Raw genomic sequence first — 19,312 nt, 5'->3', positions numbered from 1 at the left:
TATGATGAAAAATAATGCAAAATCAGTCATAAATCGCATATAACATAGAAACTATTACTTTTATCATAAAATATGTTGGTTCATTTTTAAGAGTGCCGCTTTAAACATTTAATATTTCAATAATATTTGAAATGTTATATATTTTTATAGAGATTTATGTAATTATGATAAGTGTTATTCATTTCTATGATAATTTAATTACTATATGAATGTATATGATTTATCTTTTAAAAATATTGAATGAATATTTGAACGAAAGATTATTCTAAAATTTCTTGATTGTTATTTGATGCAAAAAGATTGCAGGGCATTGTTTAAATCACAATGTCTGTATTAATTATGTAATATGTATCAAACTAAAAATACAAAACAATAACAACAGTTTATTACTTTTCTTTGTTACCATTTCTTTCGCCTTTTCTAGTTGTATTTTTTCTTTGTTACAATATTTCCCTTTTTCTTGTTGTTTTTTCCTTTCTTTATAACCAAATATATTTTCATCTTTTCTTGTTGTTCGTTGTTATCCCTAACTTATTTTCTTAAAATTCTGAGGCATTAATATAAAAATACTTTAAGAATGAAATAAAAGTCTTCTCAGAGGTTACAATGCCCAGTGCTTAAATAATTTGCATGTAATACTTTGTGGTCCTTAACAAAATTTAAATAAGTCATGTCCCTTGGGTCAAAGCGGGTGCTGCCTTTGGCATCACTTAGTTTATACTTACTTAAACAGGAAAATACTTTAATGTCATTTTGTTTGAAAAAGCATTGCCCTAGCTACTTAAGATATTTTGCATGGTTGGTGGACCTTAACAAAGGTTATATAAATCGTGCCCATGAGATTAAAAATGACCCGTCTTGCACTGAAAATTTAAATTACAATAGACTTATTTAGTAAACTTGTATTATAAATCGTCTCTTCTGAAATTGCAATGCCAGTACATAGTTTTTTGGCCGGGTTGCACAGGTGCAAACCTGGGTTATAGTATGGTGAATGTAGGGCTGCGGGCGGGGACAAAACTTTTGCAACAGTTTTCTCAGCAGCTACTTATCACAGCCTCTTGATATTTGGCATACAACATTGACATGTGGTCCCATAATGTGGGATTCGATTTCAGGTCTGTCACTCATCCACTTCCTGTTTGCCAACTTAGTTAAATTTTCAACATTAATTATGGTCAATGGTATGAAATTTTCGTAACAGTTTTCTCAGCAACTACTTATCACAGCCTTTTGATATTTGGTATACAGAATTAACACATGGTCCCATACCGTGGGATTTGATTTAAGGTCTGTCGCACATCCACTTTCTGTTTGCCAACTAAGTTAAATTTTCAACATTAATATTAATGGTCAATGGTAGGTAATTTTCGTAACAGTTTTCTCAGCAACTACTTATCACAGCTTTTTGATATTTGGTTTACATCATCAGCACATAATCCCATACCTTGGGATTTGATTTCAGGTCCGTCGCTCATCCACTTCCTGTTTGCCAACTTAGTTACATTTTCAACATTAATGGTCAATGGAAGGAAATTTTCGTAACAGTTTACTCAGCAACTACTTATCACAGCCTTTTGATATTTGGTATACAGCATTAACACATGGTCCCATACCTTGGGATTTGATTTCATGTCTGTAGCTCATCCACTTCCTGTTTGCCGACTTAGTTAAATTTTCGACATAATTAATGATCAATAGTAGGAAATTTTCGTAACCGTTTTCTCAGCAACTACTTACCACAGCCTGTTGATATGTGGTTCACAGCATTGACATGCGGTCCCATATTGAGGGATTCCATTTCAGGTCTGTTGCTCATCCACTTCCGGTTTACTGACTGAGTTAAATTTTCAACATCAATGGTCACTCAGTGGTAGAAAATTTAAGTAACAATTCACAGCCTCATGATATTTTGTATACATATGCAACCCGGCCTTTTCTGTCTTTGACCCATTTTTTAGCATAAACATGTAGCATCACCTTGTGGTCCTTTGCAAAATGTAGGTAAGTCGTGCCCTTTGGGTAAGAAATAGCCCTTTAAAGCAGTAATATTTGCTACTAGTATTGGAAACAGATTTTAAAATCTTATCTTCGGAAACTACACAATGTTCAGAGCATAAATAATTTGCATTTAGCAACACCTTGTTGCCCCTCTTCCAAAGTTATATAAATCCTGTTTCTGTTGTTACTAATCAGTAATCATGCATATACGTGTATCATTTAGCTATTAGAAATTATAATATTAATTATGTACTGCTACAAATGTTAAATGAATTATGGCCCTGGCGTAAAAAATCTGGAGAAAGAGTGATCCCTTGGAAGCATTAATCACAATAAAACTTACATGAAAGTTGCAGACTGACAAAAAACTGACCTGGTCTTACTGTGACCATTTCCACATTTCTATATCGAAAATCTATGAATTTTCATAGTAGTAGTTATCAGGTGAGCAATCTATGGCCATCCTAGTTCTCTTGTTTGAAATATATTCCGAAATAGACAAGACTCTACTCATGTAGAAATTAAGCCATTGTCTAAATGCTATTTAAATACACAATTACCAGGCTTCGTCTCCTACCATTATTCCATTAACGGTTAACCTGCTGAATTTCTTAAATGAATTTGACCACCTTTGAATTTGGACAAAACGTTCATTGTTCAAAATATGCCCTCCTGACTGAATATCGAACATTACCGATCATGATCAGAAAGAAAACTTCAATTAACAGCTCACAAATTACAAGTTTATAGTTTTCAATAATATACTTTGTTTTACTATATAAGATAAAGAAAAATACACATTGACTCGATCATTTACAAAAAATGAATAAATGGGTCTTTTAGAAGACTACCAAATAATTCCAACAAATTCCAGCATTTTACTTTAAATTTACCAATTAATGCAAAAGCACTTTGAAACATAAAACCATTGTAATACATAATTTCCTTCATTAATTTTGTTTAATTTTCATTTTCGCAGTCTCTTTAAAAAAATCCCGTTCGTCTATACACATGATTTTTACATTGAAAAAAAAACTTTAGGTCTAATTAACTTGTACTCCTTTTCAATTAAAAAACACACACAAACAAATGACAGATGGGTAATTTATATTAACAAAGTTTATTAACTAAATTTATAGTCATTATTACACACAATAACATCCAATAAATGTGCAGGCGAAGTATGTTTGTTGATGTTATTTTGTTTTCATTGGCATACATCGTCACGTGATCAATTCAACGAAGGTGTGGACTAAGTTCATTTCCATTAAAGTTATGCCTTTAATCATTTATATCGCAACTTAATTACCAAACAAAAATGATGAAACACACTCCAGAATTATAACAAGTATTTAAACCATCGAAAAATTCTCATGTCATATAAATTGTAAATTTAGGTTTCACGTTTCACCCCAAGCAAAAAATAATGAACTCAACCAAAACAAGCATCTCTATGTATTTTAGCAAACCAAATTTCAGACCAAACCTATTGTAAACATAATGCTATGTCCACAGCAGATTTCGAACAGAAAAACAACGGACGTCAACTACCGTTCTTAGCCATATACATGTATTAAACAAAGATATGATCTCCATTTTACACAGTGTACACAGTTTTATGGTACAAAATGAATATGAAAGTCAATGTAAAGATAATCTTTTAGGTTAAAGTTCTTGACAGTGATTACATGATTTCTTATGCCCCCATTTAGTGGGATGGAGACATAAATACATGTAGAATTGCCCTTGTCACACTGTCGGGATGTTATTTTCTCTATCCATAGATGGACAAAACAGTGAATGTGGGGGCATGTGTGTCCTATGAACACATTGTTTAGTTTGTAACATCTTTTATTGAATTATACCATGTATATCTCACAATTGATATTGGGAATTTTTTATTAGAGTTAATATTCAATTTATGTTTAATTCATTTTCACATAATATTCTGAGTTATATGATACTTAGATGCTTTATGCTGATCAAGTGACTTTTATCACATGACAGTGATTGGAAGAGCAATTCAGTAGATTTGCATGTTTGAAAACAAAAATCTTTTTATACATAATAATTCTTATTGTCTTTTAATGGTAAGCCTACTATAATTCTATATGAAAATAAATGTTCAAGAGTAGTTTTACTACATGTATTAAACTGTTGTGTTTTGTTTTGTTTCATTTTTGATTTTTTGTACACGTTTATGACAGTTTATAGATGTAAAGGAAGACATTATTGATACAACTGAAATACATCTTCTTTGTTTCCTCAGACAAACATACAGCATATGGATTAATCACATTCTGCAATACAACCTTTCCTGTAGAGCAGTCTTCCGATATCTCTTCTATAACATTTCTATTCAAGTCACTCATGAATACAGTACAATGATTTGAAAGTGATATTCCTCTTGGTTCACCTGTACAGCTATAACTCCCTATCACATCACCTTGCCAGTTTAACCTTGTTACTGATTTCATCCCAAAGTCAGATACATAGATAGAACTTTTATTACATGTTACATGTAATGGTACTTTGAATAAAATTTTACCATCAATTGTTGTCAGTATAGTTGCATTCTTATCAAGGATCTGGAGTTTTGCAGGATAACGGAATGTCACAACAAGTTTACCTTGGTAACAGCTTATACCATGACATTGACCATTCACTTTCATAGTGTGCTTCTTTATGAGTTTATTTGATGAGACTGATATTAACAGTATTGTATGTTTGTTAGGAAGTGTGACAGCAAGTTCGGTACTGGTTACTGTCGTGATATCCCATGGCATGTTATCTAGTTGTAGTTGATCAGACACACATTGTCTGCTGATATCCACCATCTTAACAGCTTTGTTATCACGGTCAGTGATGATAAGAAGATCAGGAGTCAGCAGAGTCATTCCTGTTATCCAGTAACTGCATTTATCTTTTGATGTCTTCACACAGATTTCTCCCTGATGTGAAAATTGTCTAGACTTTATTGGTGCAAATGGAGATTTTATATTTAATTTTTTTTGCGTCAATGTACCCAAAGAGTTCTCTGTTTTAAGAAGATCAAATATTGGCTCATTTGCTTTAAATGTGTGTTCTTTGATATCATATGAGGAAAGTTGTAGTTTCTTTCCCTCCTCATTTTGCATTGTTTTCTCAGCAAGTTTCAGTTCCATGAAGAGTTTATCAGCTTGTTTTGATGAGTTGAGATGTTTGATGGTGTCTGATGAGGACTTCAGAGATTGGGTTATATCTGCACATGTTGTTTCTACTGCTTTCAGATGTTTGTTATTTTCTTGTTCTATGACTTTAGCTGCATCTTCAATCTGTCTCTCAAGTTCATCTAGTCTTTGGTTGATTTCTTGCCGAAACTTTTTAATGTCTGCTAATGCATCTTCGAGAGAGCTGTTGGACTTATTTGTCATCTTTTTGACATCTTCCACAAACTTTTGATATTTGTCAGAAGTGTTATTTACTGCTTTCAAGATATCTTGGCATTCATTGCTGTCTATTATATCACCAGAAATATCGGGTATATAGTTGACTTTACATGATGTAGCATGGTGTTCTAGGGTAACACAAACACTGCAGAGTAATGCTTCATGGTCATGGCAGTAGAACTTGATCATTTCTTTCGGATGTTTGCAACAGGGTGTGGTAAGTTTATCAGACTGGTCTGTGTAGGTGGATGTTGGGGGTTGATGCAAAACTTTAGGCATTCTTGTTGCATCCAGAAGTGTATGCTGTTTTGAAAGTTTATGCTTTTTATGGACTATGAAGCAATTCTTGCATAAATGTTCCTTGCAGTCTGTGCAGTAACCATGGGCAGGAAGTCTGGTTCCTTCCTCATCACAAGGTTGACAGTAAACTTGAAGATCTTCATCTGATGCTATGGAATGTGTTGAAGATGAAAATTGTTTTGATGCTTTTTTTCCTGAGACAGCCATGTTTTATCTGAAATGTATTATAAATGTGTCTATTTTATGTTTGTCTGAGTTTCCTTTTGTGAATTAATAGAAATTAAAGATACTCTCCCACGCAACACGGGTCTTATTAAACATGAACATATTTGTTTACAGTTATTAGATATGCATTTCTATTTATTTTTTGCTCATCTGTCACAAAATCATGGTGAACATTTGTTATCGCTTTCCGCCCAGCGTCCAGCCGTCCAAAGTCTGTTCGTAAAATTTTATTTTAAACGATATTAACTCATAAACCGCTAAGCCAATTTCATTCAACTTTCACAGATATGTTTCTTTGTTGGTCACTTAAAAACGTTGTTCCAGGAATTTAATTTCATGCAGAACTCTGGTTGCAATGACAACCAAAAGAAAAAACTTTCTAGATGTAAGATCTTAAGCATGAAAAATCTTCTTATAGGTGTCTACTCAATTTGTTCAAATTAAAGCCCGTGGGTCAAAATTGGCCCCGCCCAGGGGGTCATTTATTTTTCTTATATGTACAAGATTACTTGTTTCTTGTCATGGAGAGTTTTATATTTAGGCGAGCGATATTAGGGCCATCATGGCCTCTTGTTTGTCTCTATTTTCTATGATATATTGTGCAGCAATCCTTAATACCAACAAATCTACTTGCAACCGGTTAAGAGGTGTGTGTATTTAAGTCAATATTTACAAAATAAAACTATAAAACGTTTTTTTATAAATAAAGGCATCATAAACATAGCAAAAATTTTACCTTTATGTTTTATCTTCGGACACAACATCTATTCATCAACTATAGTTCAATATAAATGCATGAGCCTGTGGTGAAATTTTATCTTTTGATAACATTTTATTTCAAAAACGCCCAAACTACATTTGTGTAGGGATAGTTGTTATAAGCAGATAAATTGAAACATGGACAATAATTAACTTCCTTACATTATAATATATCTTTTGTGAAAAAAATCAGGGAATATCTACAGTACTGATTTAACCATGTAGACGTGCATCATGGGAAATCGTAATACATTGACAATCATGATCACCTTTAGGCTGACGATGTTGTGCAAGGTCCAAACATTCAAAGTTAAGGTCGTACTTTAAGGTCAAGGTCAAATGCAGTCCAGCTTATAAATTGGTCAAATTTGATGGATGTTGAAATGTTAGTCAGACTATGTCCCATGCAAAACCCACTACGGCAATTTTAAGGACAAGGTCTACATGGAGGTCATAGGTCAAATCGTGTCTAGCTTAAAATATTATCATTTCATGATGTCCAAACATTGGAAGTTGAATGGGGGTATCTGTATGATATGGACACATTTCTAGTCTATTGATATACAGTTGAGTTCACACTAAAGGTTACACAAAGTGCACTAGGAGTGCACTAGATGTGCACTACTAGTGCACTACAAAGTGCACTACTAGTGCACTTCATAAGTGCACTTTGTAGTGCACCAGACCTATTATTATATTAAGCAGTTACCTTTTATTTCACTGAATAGCAATTTGACTTTTACAAAAAGATAGAAAATATAGATATCTGTTTAATAGTTTTTCAATAAAAATTTGAAATTGTGATTATTGGATTTTCTGTGAAATATGGCGTAAAATATTCGAACAAATGAATTTCAAAGTCATTAATTTTACTGATTTTGTACTTTAAAATTTAATTGTTAGAATAAGTAATTTAAATATATAAATAATTATAACTTTAATGTTGATAAGTGCATAAATAAACAAACTTAATTGATATTTAATATGATTCTATTTTTGTTTATAATCTGGAAATGAAATTGCTAATCAAACAAAAGTAAGTCAGTTCTTTTTTGGGGGGGAGGGGGAATTATACCGTAGTATTAGTTATTTTTGATCTTAACTTATGGTTTTTTAGTTAAAGGTAATGATTTTAAGCATTAATAGCCTTTAATACATTAAAGAATTAATATGTTTATAATTGGCCTAAATTTTGTCAATTTTATTTCATTTATAATCTCTCTTACCTTCTCAAACTGAGATTTACCTAAGATTAATATAAATGATATATATTATTCTGAAAATAAATATTTATATAATTATAATGGTGGTATGTATTGATATGTGTGGATTAAGTATTGATATGTACATGTGGGATACTAGTATACTTAAACTGACATGGATATTAACAAAAAGATTAGAAAATCTGTCAATTCCATTTTTTGAGACGACACCAATCTTTTTTCCTTTTTTTTTCATGCATTGTAACATTATTATGCAATATGATTAATTTTATGAGTTTATTATAAATTGCAAAAAATTCATTTTTCTTTTGTACTATTTGTAATGAAATTTATTTGCACCAACATCCAGAGAATACAGAATTTACATCGCCTAATCTGGCTTATGTTATTTACCCTGAGGGACTCTCTTATCAGCAGGGTACTATATCAAAACACCTATACACAGCATGACTTTTGACACTTTAATCTCCTGTAACTGTTTTCTGCTCATGTATGATATTAAATTAAAAAAAAAAAAAAAAAAAAAAAAAAAAAAGAGAAAAAAAAACAAAAAAACAGATCTGCATTAAAGTGAAAAGGAAGTTGCAAAAGTTTTATAATCATGTATTTAAATATTTTCTTTAAAATATATTATCTTCTAAACAAGGTAAATTTGTCAAATCTATATTAAAAAAAATAACATTTCCCAGTTCAAAAACTAAAAGATGCTGCAAATTTTAATGCAGAATTGCAAGAAATGTGAAAAAATATTGATACACAGTCTTTGTAGAATAGTCAACACTGATATTGGTTTTAAACCAGTTTTTTATAATAAGATTAGAAAATTCCACTTCAAAGACAATAAATGACAATAATATCTAACGTGCGTTTATGACAAGATTATTTTTTATATTTGATTATACAAAAAGTATAGTCATTTATCGATGACTTACATGTATTTTGGGGGAAAAAAGGAAATTTTCAATAAATATTGCATACATTTGCATTTTTGTTATTTACCCTGAGGCCCTCTTATCAGCAGGAGACCAGTGTAATGAAAACAGTCGCTCTAAAAAAATACCAATACACAGCATGACTCGAGACTTTCCTCTTGTATAAAAACATTCCCTTTATACATTACATTTTTAATGTAGAAATCTTTAATAAAGTTATCAATTTTATTTATTTTATGGAAAAATTTTGATTATGTATATCTTTAAAAAGTATGCAAGCATTTTATGGTTGAAAAACATAATATCACAGTGTATAAAATGTTTTAAAATCAATAAATTAATATTCTCTTTCAATCTTGAACATGAGGAATTGCCTCTTAAGTTATATATTATCACTGATTTATATTAATAGTATATAGTAATATAAATCTGTGATATTATTATGCAGAATGGCAAGAAATGTGGATAAATGGATACATATAGAAAATTCCGCTTTAGAGACAATAATATCAGAGACATAGATAACATCTATCTATGTCTCTGATAATATCTATTATGCATTTATGCCTTTATGTTTTTTTTGTATATTTGATTATACAAAAATTATGGTCATTTACTGAGTGCCAACGCCTGATGAATCCCAGGCTTATGTCTAACATGCATTTTGAGAAAACCAGGGAATTTCAATGCATTCTTATAAATCTGCAAAATTGACTGTTCTTTGTTATTTACCCTGAGGCCCTCTTATCAGCAGGAGAGTGGTATATTGAAAACAGTCCCTCTCAGAAAATACCAATACACAGCATGACTTGAGATTTTCCTCTTCAATAAAAGTATTCCCTTTATACATTAAATTTTTAATATTGAAATAATGAATAAAGATATCAAATTTATTTATTTTATGGATAATATTTAAATTATTTGCATAAACATATGCAAGCATTACACAGTTGAATACTAAATTATCACAGTATATTGTTTTAAAATCAATGTATTAATATTCTCTTTCAATATTGAACATGATGAATTGTCTCTAAGTTATATATTATAGAAATAATATTTTAGCTTAAATATAACCTTTCCTTTATTTGTTTAAGCTTATGAAAACAAGTTTATGATGTAACAAACTAAATTAATTGGGCCAGAATTATCACATTGATTTATACCATTTGTACACTAGAAAAATTGAAATATATGGCCATTTAAAAAAGCTTTAAAAACACTTATTTAATTATCCATTACGGAGCATATTTAAATTTAACCTTATTAATTCTATAAATTTGATTTTAAGGGGTATTATTTTTCACTTACAGTTAAATACTGGTTAATAAAAATATGATTACAATAAATGAAAAAAAAAAACATTTTAATTTTAAGCTTCAACATGATAATCACCTAAAATGTTAAAATTGCTGATTATATATTCATGAATAGGCCATATATATATTTTCCCAATTTTTTTTCATACAGCAGCGTAACAATTGATGCCCCCCCCCACTTGATATTACAATTATCCAATAAACCATTTAGGTGTCACCTTCCCTGGCCAGCCTGGTCATATGGTCTAGTGCACTACAAGTGCACTTCTAGTTCAGCTCTAGTGCACTAGAAGTGCACAAGGGTGGGAAGTTTAGTGTGAACTCAACTGTATGGTACTTAATATAAAGACATGTATATACATGTACAATAAGTTCCTTGACAAATAAGGCTAGATTTATCATAGTGATATATATATTTAACATAAAGTTTTCTTTAATTTTTGAGTTTATGTCTTTTTCAATAAAACATGTTTTTGAAGCCTGTTGTAAATTTAGCTATTGAAAACACTGTCATGTAGTCAGAGAAAATGGTATAATAATCTTAAAAATTAAGTCATTATAAAAAGAAAAGTGTACTTTTGTAAAATGTAGATTTTTTGTTTGCTCAGATCAACCTTATTATGTAGGTTAATTAATTCCTCAAAGACTAGCATATTCATTTTAAACTTGAAGTATTTGGTCACTATTAAACTTTAATTTATAAGGGAGAAATAACCCTAAAGGTCATTTAAATTATCTCCCTTTAAATTTTTCAATATTTACATAATGATCCCAAAAACCATCACAGGATTGTTTATCATAATTATGCCCGTTTTTCTACTTTAATGCATTTGTCATCCATTCTCTCAAGTACTGTGAAAAGTGAAACATGCTGCTCACTCATATTACAGCTCTTCTTACTGTTAAGAAATGCCTTTTATATTCAATTGACATATAAGCAAGATTAAACTTGTTTAGATATCTTTAAATTAAATTACACCACAACCGTAAAACTAAAAACATTATGTCATTAAAATACATTTTTAACGCATGATTATATTATTTAGGGATAATTTAAAGATATTGTACCTTTATGTAATCCTCAAAATCTTTTCTAAAGTTTTAAATCGTTCACAGTATTTTCCGCAGGTGAAATGTTGATTGTAAATATTTTGCTGTCGTTATTGGATTTATGGAATTTGATACCGAAATTTACTTCCTTGTCGGAAACATTGATTTTTACAGTGTTTACACTTCAAAAGTTTAAATCTTACAGATAGCACTTGTGTTGTAAACACAATAAGTAAAATATATACATGTATTGAATGTATTAAATTTTAGCTTTAATTTTAGCCTTTAATATTAAACAACTCTTATCTCTTATTCCTTTCTTTTACGGTGATCATGGCAAAATTATTCATCCTATAAATCACCAATCTCCTACGCAGTGATCTCCCCTTACAGGCCGTAGCGGTGTTTGATAAATCACAGCTAGTTTATCCAGTGGCGTAGCTACTATTAGGCCATGTTGACCAGGGTCTACAAGTTGATCAAGAAATTGACATTTTCAAAGTCCCAAAAATACTGTTAACACAGGTGTGGATGGGGTTGGTAGTGGTTTCAAGCTGTACGGTCAAATAAGTGTGTTTTAGGCTTATAATTGCATGATTTACTGTCCTCAGTAAACTGTACATCTAATCAAATTCTTAGTTTAAAATAATTGTATTGATAAGTTTCCTTGAAAATACTTTGGAATGCGCATTTAGCTCTTTTTAATATGAACTTGATTTGGGCTTCGGGGGCTGAGCCCCCAGACCCTCTTTTACTGGCCTACAAGTTGAAAAAAGCTGGCTACGCCCCTGTTATCAGTGTGTACATGTTAACCTATATATGAATCATATACTGTGTTGTATGTTGATTGTTGACAATTACCCAACAACTACATTAGAAACTAAATGTACAGTACTCACACAAAATGTCCAACAATTCTTTGTAACAAACATTATTAAAGATAAGATGTGACTTCAATAGTCCTAAACATTTTAACAGTGACTGTTATACATGTATAACCGGTATCTAAATTGATATCTCAGGGAAAGTGTATTACAAATGTTAAAACTATGACTTGCACCTTCACATGCAATTATAAACTTAGTAAGTTTTATATCTAACTTTTGAGCATAAAAGCACTTATTTTTTAAAAGTTTTGTTGTTGTTTTTTTCTTCAGAATATGTAAAAATATTTACATGAATATTTCAAATGGAATACCAAAGATATTCAGAGTCAAGGGAGGTTATCTTTAGAAAGTCCAGGTCACAAAGATCACAGTATATCGGCTTGTGTTGGAGGCTCGCACCTTGACAGCCGAGGTGTTGTGATAGGTGGTAAAGTTGATCTACAAGGCATCTCCACTTACTGTGAGTACTCCTGACTTAGCCCGAAACTGCCTAAACATAGAAACCTTTACTTTAGAAAAGTGTCTAAATTGCCATCTTAATGACTTGATGATCTGCCAACAAAGATAATTTTTTCTTTAATTTATGCAATTATAAACTTAATTAGTTTTATATCTAAACTTTAAGCATAAAAGCACTTTCTTTTTATAAGTTTTGTTGTTGTTTTTTCTATTCTTTTCAGAATATGTAAAAAAATATGAATATGAATATATCAGATGGAATACCAAAGATATTCAGAGTCAATGGAGATTATCTATAGATAGTACAGGTTACAAAGATCTCAGTATATCAGCTGGTCTCGGAGGGTCGCACCTTGACAGCCGAGGTGGTGTAATAGGTGGTAAAATTGATCTACAAGGCATCTCCACTTATTATGAGTACTCCTGACTTAGGCCGAAATAGGGCCCGTAAGTCTCGTTTACTTTCACTTTCGATTTACCACTTCCGGGTACATCGGCAGACTTATTTACCGTTACGCATATAGGTAACCCGAAGAACTCGAGGGATATAGAAGTTAAATTTGTTTCGGTCCTCTTCAGATTTGAAGGAATGGATAGCACGGGTCAAAAAATGCAGGTAGGTCAATTATCTGACGGAAAAACGAGGGATTTATAGAGTTTAATAAAACTAGTTTATTTTCGGATAGTGACAATTGTTTCGGATGTTTTGTCAAGGTAGTGAATTCTAGTTGTTTAGCTTTTAGTATTGTTTTAAAACTACTGATGTGAGAAATTAATTCAAGCCATTTTAACTTATTGAAATAAACAATGGAGAAACACTTTAATTCTAGTGTATATTAAAGTTATACAAAATTCAGACATTGCACAGTAATTCGGATATTTTTTCCCTTCCATTTTATTCTTGTTCCTTTTTCAATTATATATACATGTTAATATGGTACCTATCAAATTATGATTGAATTAAAAATATAATATTTGATTAAACCATTTCAGATGTATAGACAAGGAGGTATATATGACAAGTATAGAATATACAGTTGTTCAATATGGACCATTAATCAACTGTTTGCACTGCCTATACTGTGCTCCTCTTAGTTCACAGTACTTAACACTTTAAAACAGTAAAGAACACAAACAATAAACTTACACTACAAAAACTGTTATAAACTGAATCATTTAGTCATTTTTTCTGCTATATTACACAAGGAAACAACAACATATTCAATCAAAATTAGTTTTAATTTGTCAGATGTGAACCGTGTGTCGGCCATTTTGAAAACAGTATGTCATCATTTACCTCGCGGTAATGGTGTTTTATTTCAGTTTTTTCACGTTTCAGTTAAAATTGCTCTAAGTTATTTTGCATAAATTTAAATATTAAAAGTATCTTTACATTGTAACTCAAAATTTATTTTTTCAACTAACAAGAACATTTAGAAAATGATGATTGTTTCAGACGTATGCACAAATTTAATGGACTATTGTTATTTTTTGCAGAAGTTTGTAAAATGTTGTTCAGTTTTACGTAAAAATCTATAGATTTAAATTATTTTGCACAAAAACTTTGTTGTTAAGGTGTTTGAATAACATATGTCAATTCTGACCAATTATGTCAATGGTCACATGAAAATATGCCATTACCGTGAGATAAGTGATGACGCGGTATTAGTGATGTTGAGTATATGATCCTGAAATATCTATACATCAAAGGTAAATACATGTAAAATAATTGATATATTTTTAGTTGAGATCAGAAAGATAAACAATTATCAAAATATATTAATTACTTTTGGATTTCACTGCATGATAATTGATAAGTAAATAAAACATTAAAAATAATCATGTTTCACATTCAAGAAGATCAATATTTTTTACTGTTATATATTACGTGTTGTTGTTTATCTTTAATGTTTATTTACTTCAAATATGAATTTTTTCTGTCAATCATGACCAGCTTATTAAATGTAATGTAAATATCATTTCTAGTGTCTTACACTAGCTTGTAACAACATATTTATTGATTTTTCATTCTGCAGATAAAAAGGGAAAAGATGAAGGAGGATTTGTCCATGAAGACCTTTATTGCAACTACCATCTTCCAGTTCCTTAATTTGAGAATGATATCAGAGAACACAAAGTTACAGTAAAATATTAGTTTAATATAAGCCACTGAGAATAGTCAAATGTACTTTCCTGAAGAAGATGAATGACATCCAGCACAAAAATATTAATGTATAAAGAGTATGATTTTATGGTGTTTGACACTATGATCTTGTTAACATGTTAATGTCACAATGATAGAAACAGAGTAAAATATCCACATTTCATTGCAGTTTTAAGTATTAAAACTAGATACTCTATATATACCAAAGCTTATACACACCAGAGATAAGGTTTTTCATGGAATCACCGTATAGTCATATGACATTATGGACATTAAATGACTATGAAGTAAAGATTAGCAAAAATATTATATATCATCTACTACTAATATTGTGAGGTAATCATTGATAAGCTCACAAATTTGCATTCAAAGCTTTGATATCAAGCTGAACATTTTTCAATTAGAATATGATTTATAACTCTATGATAATTTGTTCATGTTAATTTTCAAAGTCTTTACATTTGTAAAAGGAAATATTCTTATTCTTGTATCAGTAGACATTCACAGTGTAAAGTTACATTGTCCAAATAACTAATAATAATTCCAAGTGCTTTCCTGAAGTTTTTCTTCCACTGGAAAATCAGTGTGATATATATGCTAAGCAGTGCACTATAAATTGTGTAAAAATAAAAGTTTATTAAACTTATGAACTGTTTTTTGTTTCTACTATTTGGCATATATTTATAGCAGTGCTTAATCATAAAAGTTCATCTGCAAAATAAGTGTCACTGTGTACTTTAATTTTCTAACAGCAATGGCTAGATTGCTTGAATATGCAAACATATTGACTATATTAAATACTATGCATGTCATTTGAATTTGTCTGTCCTGAACTCGAAAAAGACACTATCTAAATAATATTGATGAAAAGTTCTTGACAGCTCTTCAATGACTACATTTACACATATGTACATGGACAGAAGTTAAAAGCATTGTGAGGTGTTTTTTGGGGTTTTTTTTTGAAACATTGACAATTTTGAAACAGTTCCAATGGGTATATTAATGTATCAGTGATGTAATTGTTTTGTATCAAGTGCAAACCCTAAGTTTTGCATGTGTTGTATAGATAATTCACTTTTGGTCAAATGTCAACAGGTTCAATACATTATAAAACAGGTAATTTGAAACCCAAAGAAGTATATGGTATGTAATAACTACCCCTCTGATACTAAAATCTTCAAGGAATGCAGAATTGCAAGTCTTCTCCAATTAAGAGAGAGACTTGGGCTTACAAGGGCTAGCAAGCTAGTGTTTTGCTACAGAATACTCAACACAGATGAATTGCATTAATATTGTTTACTCTGGTATTACTACCTGCCATGTACAATGCAAATCATGGCTTTTCTAAGAGCAGTGAAAGGCTATAACTGGAAGAAATTTTACACATCTTGCCTCAGAAACAAGTTTTTCTTTGAGATGATTTTTATGATATTTAAATAATGGTTAAAGATTACATTACTTTTACAATTGCAGTGATCATGGTGATAATATGAAATGAAACTCAATCAAGATAGAAACATTTTAATGCTGAACATTAATCTTTTTACCATTCCTGTTACTTTACAAGTCTATTTATAACAAATTTATCTTAACTGTTTTGAAACTACATGATGCCTGGTTGAAACTGTTTTGGGCAGCCATTTGCAGAAGATAAATTATCTTTGAATAATTAAGTTAATACAAAGTTACAAATGACAGGTTATTTATTTCTAACAAAGACAGGTTATTTATTTCTTACAAAGACAGATATTTTGTTTAACATTTTTACACTGACATATATCTTTGAAGTGTCTTCAACCTTAGTTTTTATCAGAATACAAACATTCAGTCAGACAGTTTACACAAGACATGGAGCTTTAAGAAGCTTTAATTCAGTCAAAATCTGTAATGGACTGCCATGTCTCTACCACTATGTACTCCAAGACTGTGTATGGACATTTCCTTTCAACTATGCCTGGTGGTATCACTATTTGATTTCTAATCTGATGGTGAACACTCCAAAATAAATCAAGAGCCATGACAAGTACTCAAGATCCAACCATGAAATCACATACCTGTATATAAAGAAAATTTATCATGAGTTGAAAGCAATAATAATTGGTCAGCTATAGATTTCAATCATTTTCATATTGTCATGAATAGAAAATAATGTTGAAAAGGAAGAAACACTTCTTGGTGTCCTAGTTTTTGTAGATTTGCTTTGACAACTGATCTTTAAAAAATGTGATAGTGACTAAGTTCTTTTAACCATTTACTGAACATGATTTAACTGAAAAATATGACCCACTTACTTGAGAAAAATACTTTAAACAGTATTTAACATGAATTAACTACATATGCCATACTGTTTGTTTATTTATCTACACTGTAATTATTTACAAAAATGAGAACATTATATGTTATACAATAATATTTATTTTTCATTAATGTAGTTTAAGTAGCTTTCAGTATATATTTCTTACCAAAACGATTTTACAGCAGAACATGCATGTGTATTTACATCGGATACCAGTTGACGTCTTTTATCTCACCACTTTCCTCAGTCTAAATATCTACAGGAGCAAAATATTTCACTGAATTTTATGACAATTTAAATTGGTTATATACAGCTTGACTGTTTGTGCTTTATAAAGATAATAATTATAAATAAATAATATTTTCAGTTGGAAGAAAATATATTTAACTAAAACACACTGATAATCATATTGAAACGTTTATCCGAAATATGCGCTGTCCGAAATTTCTAAACATTATATACTTCTGAGAGATAATCAGGTAGCGCTATAGAAAATTGATAAAATCAAATTCACCAGTCTGGTGTCAGATGCGAATGATGTTGTATCAAAAAACAAATCTATTAGATTTACATGGAAATGAAAATATTACAACATTTATTTGGATAAACTAAATTTGAAATGACACACCCACCTGAAGATTATACGAAGTTGTCTTTCATTGATACTTGTGCACAAGATGAGACCATTTGCATTTCGTTACAAAACAAAAAACTCTGCCAATTTCCACATATCATTTGCTTTTCCATGTAAGTTTTACTTTCCCACCGGCATACAAGTATTACCCAATATAGATAAGCAATGCTGGATTGTTGATATTTGTTTGTACCCGGAAGTGCAAAATATCGTGAAATCTCGCAAGTCACATGACGAGACTTACATACCCTATTGCCTCAACATAGAAACCTGTACTTGGGAAAAGTTTCTGAATTGCCATCTTAATGACTTGATAATCTGGCAGAAAGATCAGTTTTTCTTTTATTTAAAAGCATTATTTGCATTACTTTGAACTTGAAACAAAGTTTTAATCAAATCATTTAAGTTGTACTTTCATACGCATAGAGCTTGGTAAACTGGTCAGATAGCCCGATTTGCAGGCTAGCCGGACTATATTGATGGCAAAAGGCTAAACACTTTCCGAACCTGTTAAAGGTTGAAAAAGGATTACTTATGTATTTTTGATTTCTACTGATTAACATTACTGACTTGACCAAATTGTTAACATGATTGACTTGGCATTGTACAAGTGGAAAACATTGCTGACTTGGCCAGATGGTTAACAATGCTGACACAGCCAAGTGGTTAACATTGTTGACTTTGCCAAGTGATAGTTTAAACATATTTTATTCCTTTCAATTTTTTACAATATGTACAATGCAAATATATAGAAAGAAAAATATATAAATACATTTTGAAAGAAAAAGGGTTGGACCACAAGTTCAAATAACATTAGTAAATCGGTCCGTCCCTAGTACGAATATAAAAAAAGTATTGATACAATATAGATTACATTGAAATGGCATTGAGAAATATAACAAAGTACATGTATTTTAGGAACAAGAAATGTTAGATCATTTGCTGAGAGAGAGAGAGAGAGAGAGAGAGAGAGAGAGAGAGGATGTAATTTTGACAGTCGCAATTTATTTTTTTAAAGAGTAAAAAACTTCAGCATTAAGCAGATTTTATCGGAAGCGTTCCGTATGCTTAATATATCTTTGAACTTCTAAAAATATTAATGAATTGTCTTCTTCGGAATAGGTAATCTTACCAAAAAGAAGAGTACACGTATTTAATGGATGAAAAATGCGAGTAGCATTAAAAAGTTGAATACGTTGTGATGTATACCGTCTGCAATTGAAAACGAAATGTTCAGCATCTTCGAAAGCATAACCGCATTCACAAGATGCATTTTCTCTTAAATGATTTATAAATAAATCAGCATTTAAATTGCTACATTTGTTACGAATTTGAGCATGTAGAACCGAATGTAGACGATCCCCGATACAGAAAAAATTAGGAACTGTCGGAGGTTTGTATTTCTGTTTAAGTTTGCATTTAAATATATTAAGGGAGGATGAATTTCTTATGTCGGTATCCAAGTTATTCCATAATTACGTTGCTGATGGAATAAATTAGTTTGTAAAAATTTGAGTACGACGTGCTACAGTTGTATAATTATCTCTGTTTCTTAAGACATAAGGTACATTATTAGAAACGGTATCTGGAAAAACGTTTAATAAATAATCCGGTAAGGTGCCCTGTTTAGCTTTA

At 30.6% G+C, this 19,312-nt stretch overlaps 1 protein-coding gene and 2 long non-coding RNA genes across 4 annotated transcripts; 1 reads left to right on the top strand and 2 right to left on the bottom strand.

Annotated features, from left to right (window-relative positions):
• Nucleotides 1-3,554: 3,554 nt before the first annotated feature.
• On the bottom strand, nucleotides 3,555-11,744 carry LOC132715361 (uncharacterized). Its single transcript, XM_060698352.1, has 2 exons — nucleotides 11,256-11,744; nucleotides 3,555-5,943 (listed from the first exon to the last, which is right to left on the bottom strand). The coding sequence occupies exon 2, from the start codon at nucleotides 5,934-5,936 to the stop codon at nucleotides 4,200-4,202; it is 1,737 nt and encodes a 578-aa protein (XP_060554335.1). The 5' UTR covers nucleotides 5,937-5,943; nucleotides 11,256-11,744; the 3' UTR covers nucleotides 3,555-4,199.
• A 2,518-nt stretch (nucleotides 11,745-14,262) lies between these two features.
• On the top strand, nucleotides 14,263-15,393 carry LOC132715360 (uncharacterized). Its single transcript, XR_009623676.1, has 2 exons — nucleotides 14,263-14,293; nucleotides 14,620-15,393. It is a non-coding gene; the product is annotated as an uncharacterized LOC132715360 (long non-coding RNA).
• Nucleotides 15,394-16,252: 859 nt separating this feature from the next.
• On the bottom strand, nucleotides 16,253-17,925 carry LOC132715359 (uncharacterized). 2 transcript variants are annotated; one of them, XR_009623675.1, is made up of 3 exons: nucleotides 17,676-17,829; nucleotides 17,210-17,299; nucleotides 16,253-16,801 (listed from the first exon to the last, which is right to left on the bottom strand). It is a non-coding gene; the product is annotated as an uncharacterized LOC132715359 (long non-coding RNA). The 2 variants fall into 2 exon arrangements; XR_009623674.1 differs by having other exon boundaries at nucleotides 17,210-17,925.
• Between the last annotated feature and the right edge of the window lie 1,387 nt (nucleotides 17,926-19,312).

This window comes from Ruditapes philippinarum, unplaced genomic scaffold, assembly GCF_026571515.1.
Source record: "Ruditapes philippinarum isolate M1 unplaced genomic scaffold, ASM2657151v2 ctg365_1_1_1_1, whole genome shotgun sequence".
In the NCBI taxonomy this organism is placed as follows: Eukaryota; Metazoa; Mollusca; class Bivalvia; order Venerida; family Veneridae; genus Ruditapes; species Ruditapes philippinarum.
This window is presented reverse-complemented; position numbering and strand designations above follow the sequence as displayed.

Coding starts and splice junctions, on each gene's coding strand:
- LOC132715361 (XM_060698352.1), bottom strand. CDS start 5,936: ATGGCTGTCTCAGGAAAAAAAGCATCAAAACAATTTTCATCTTCAACA.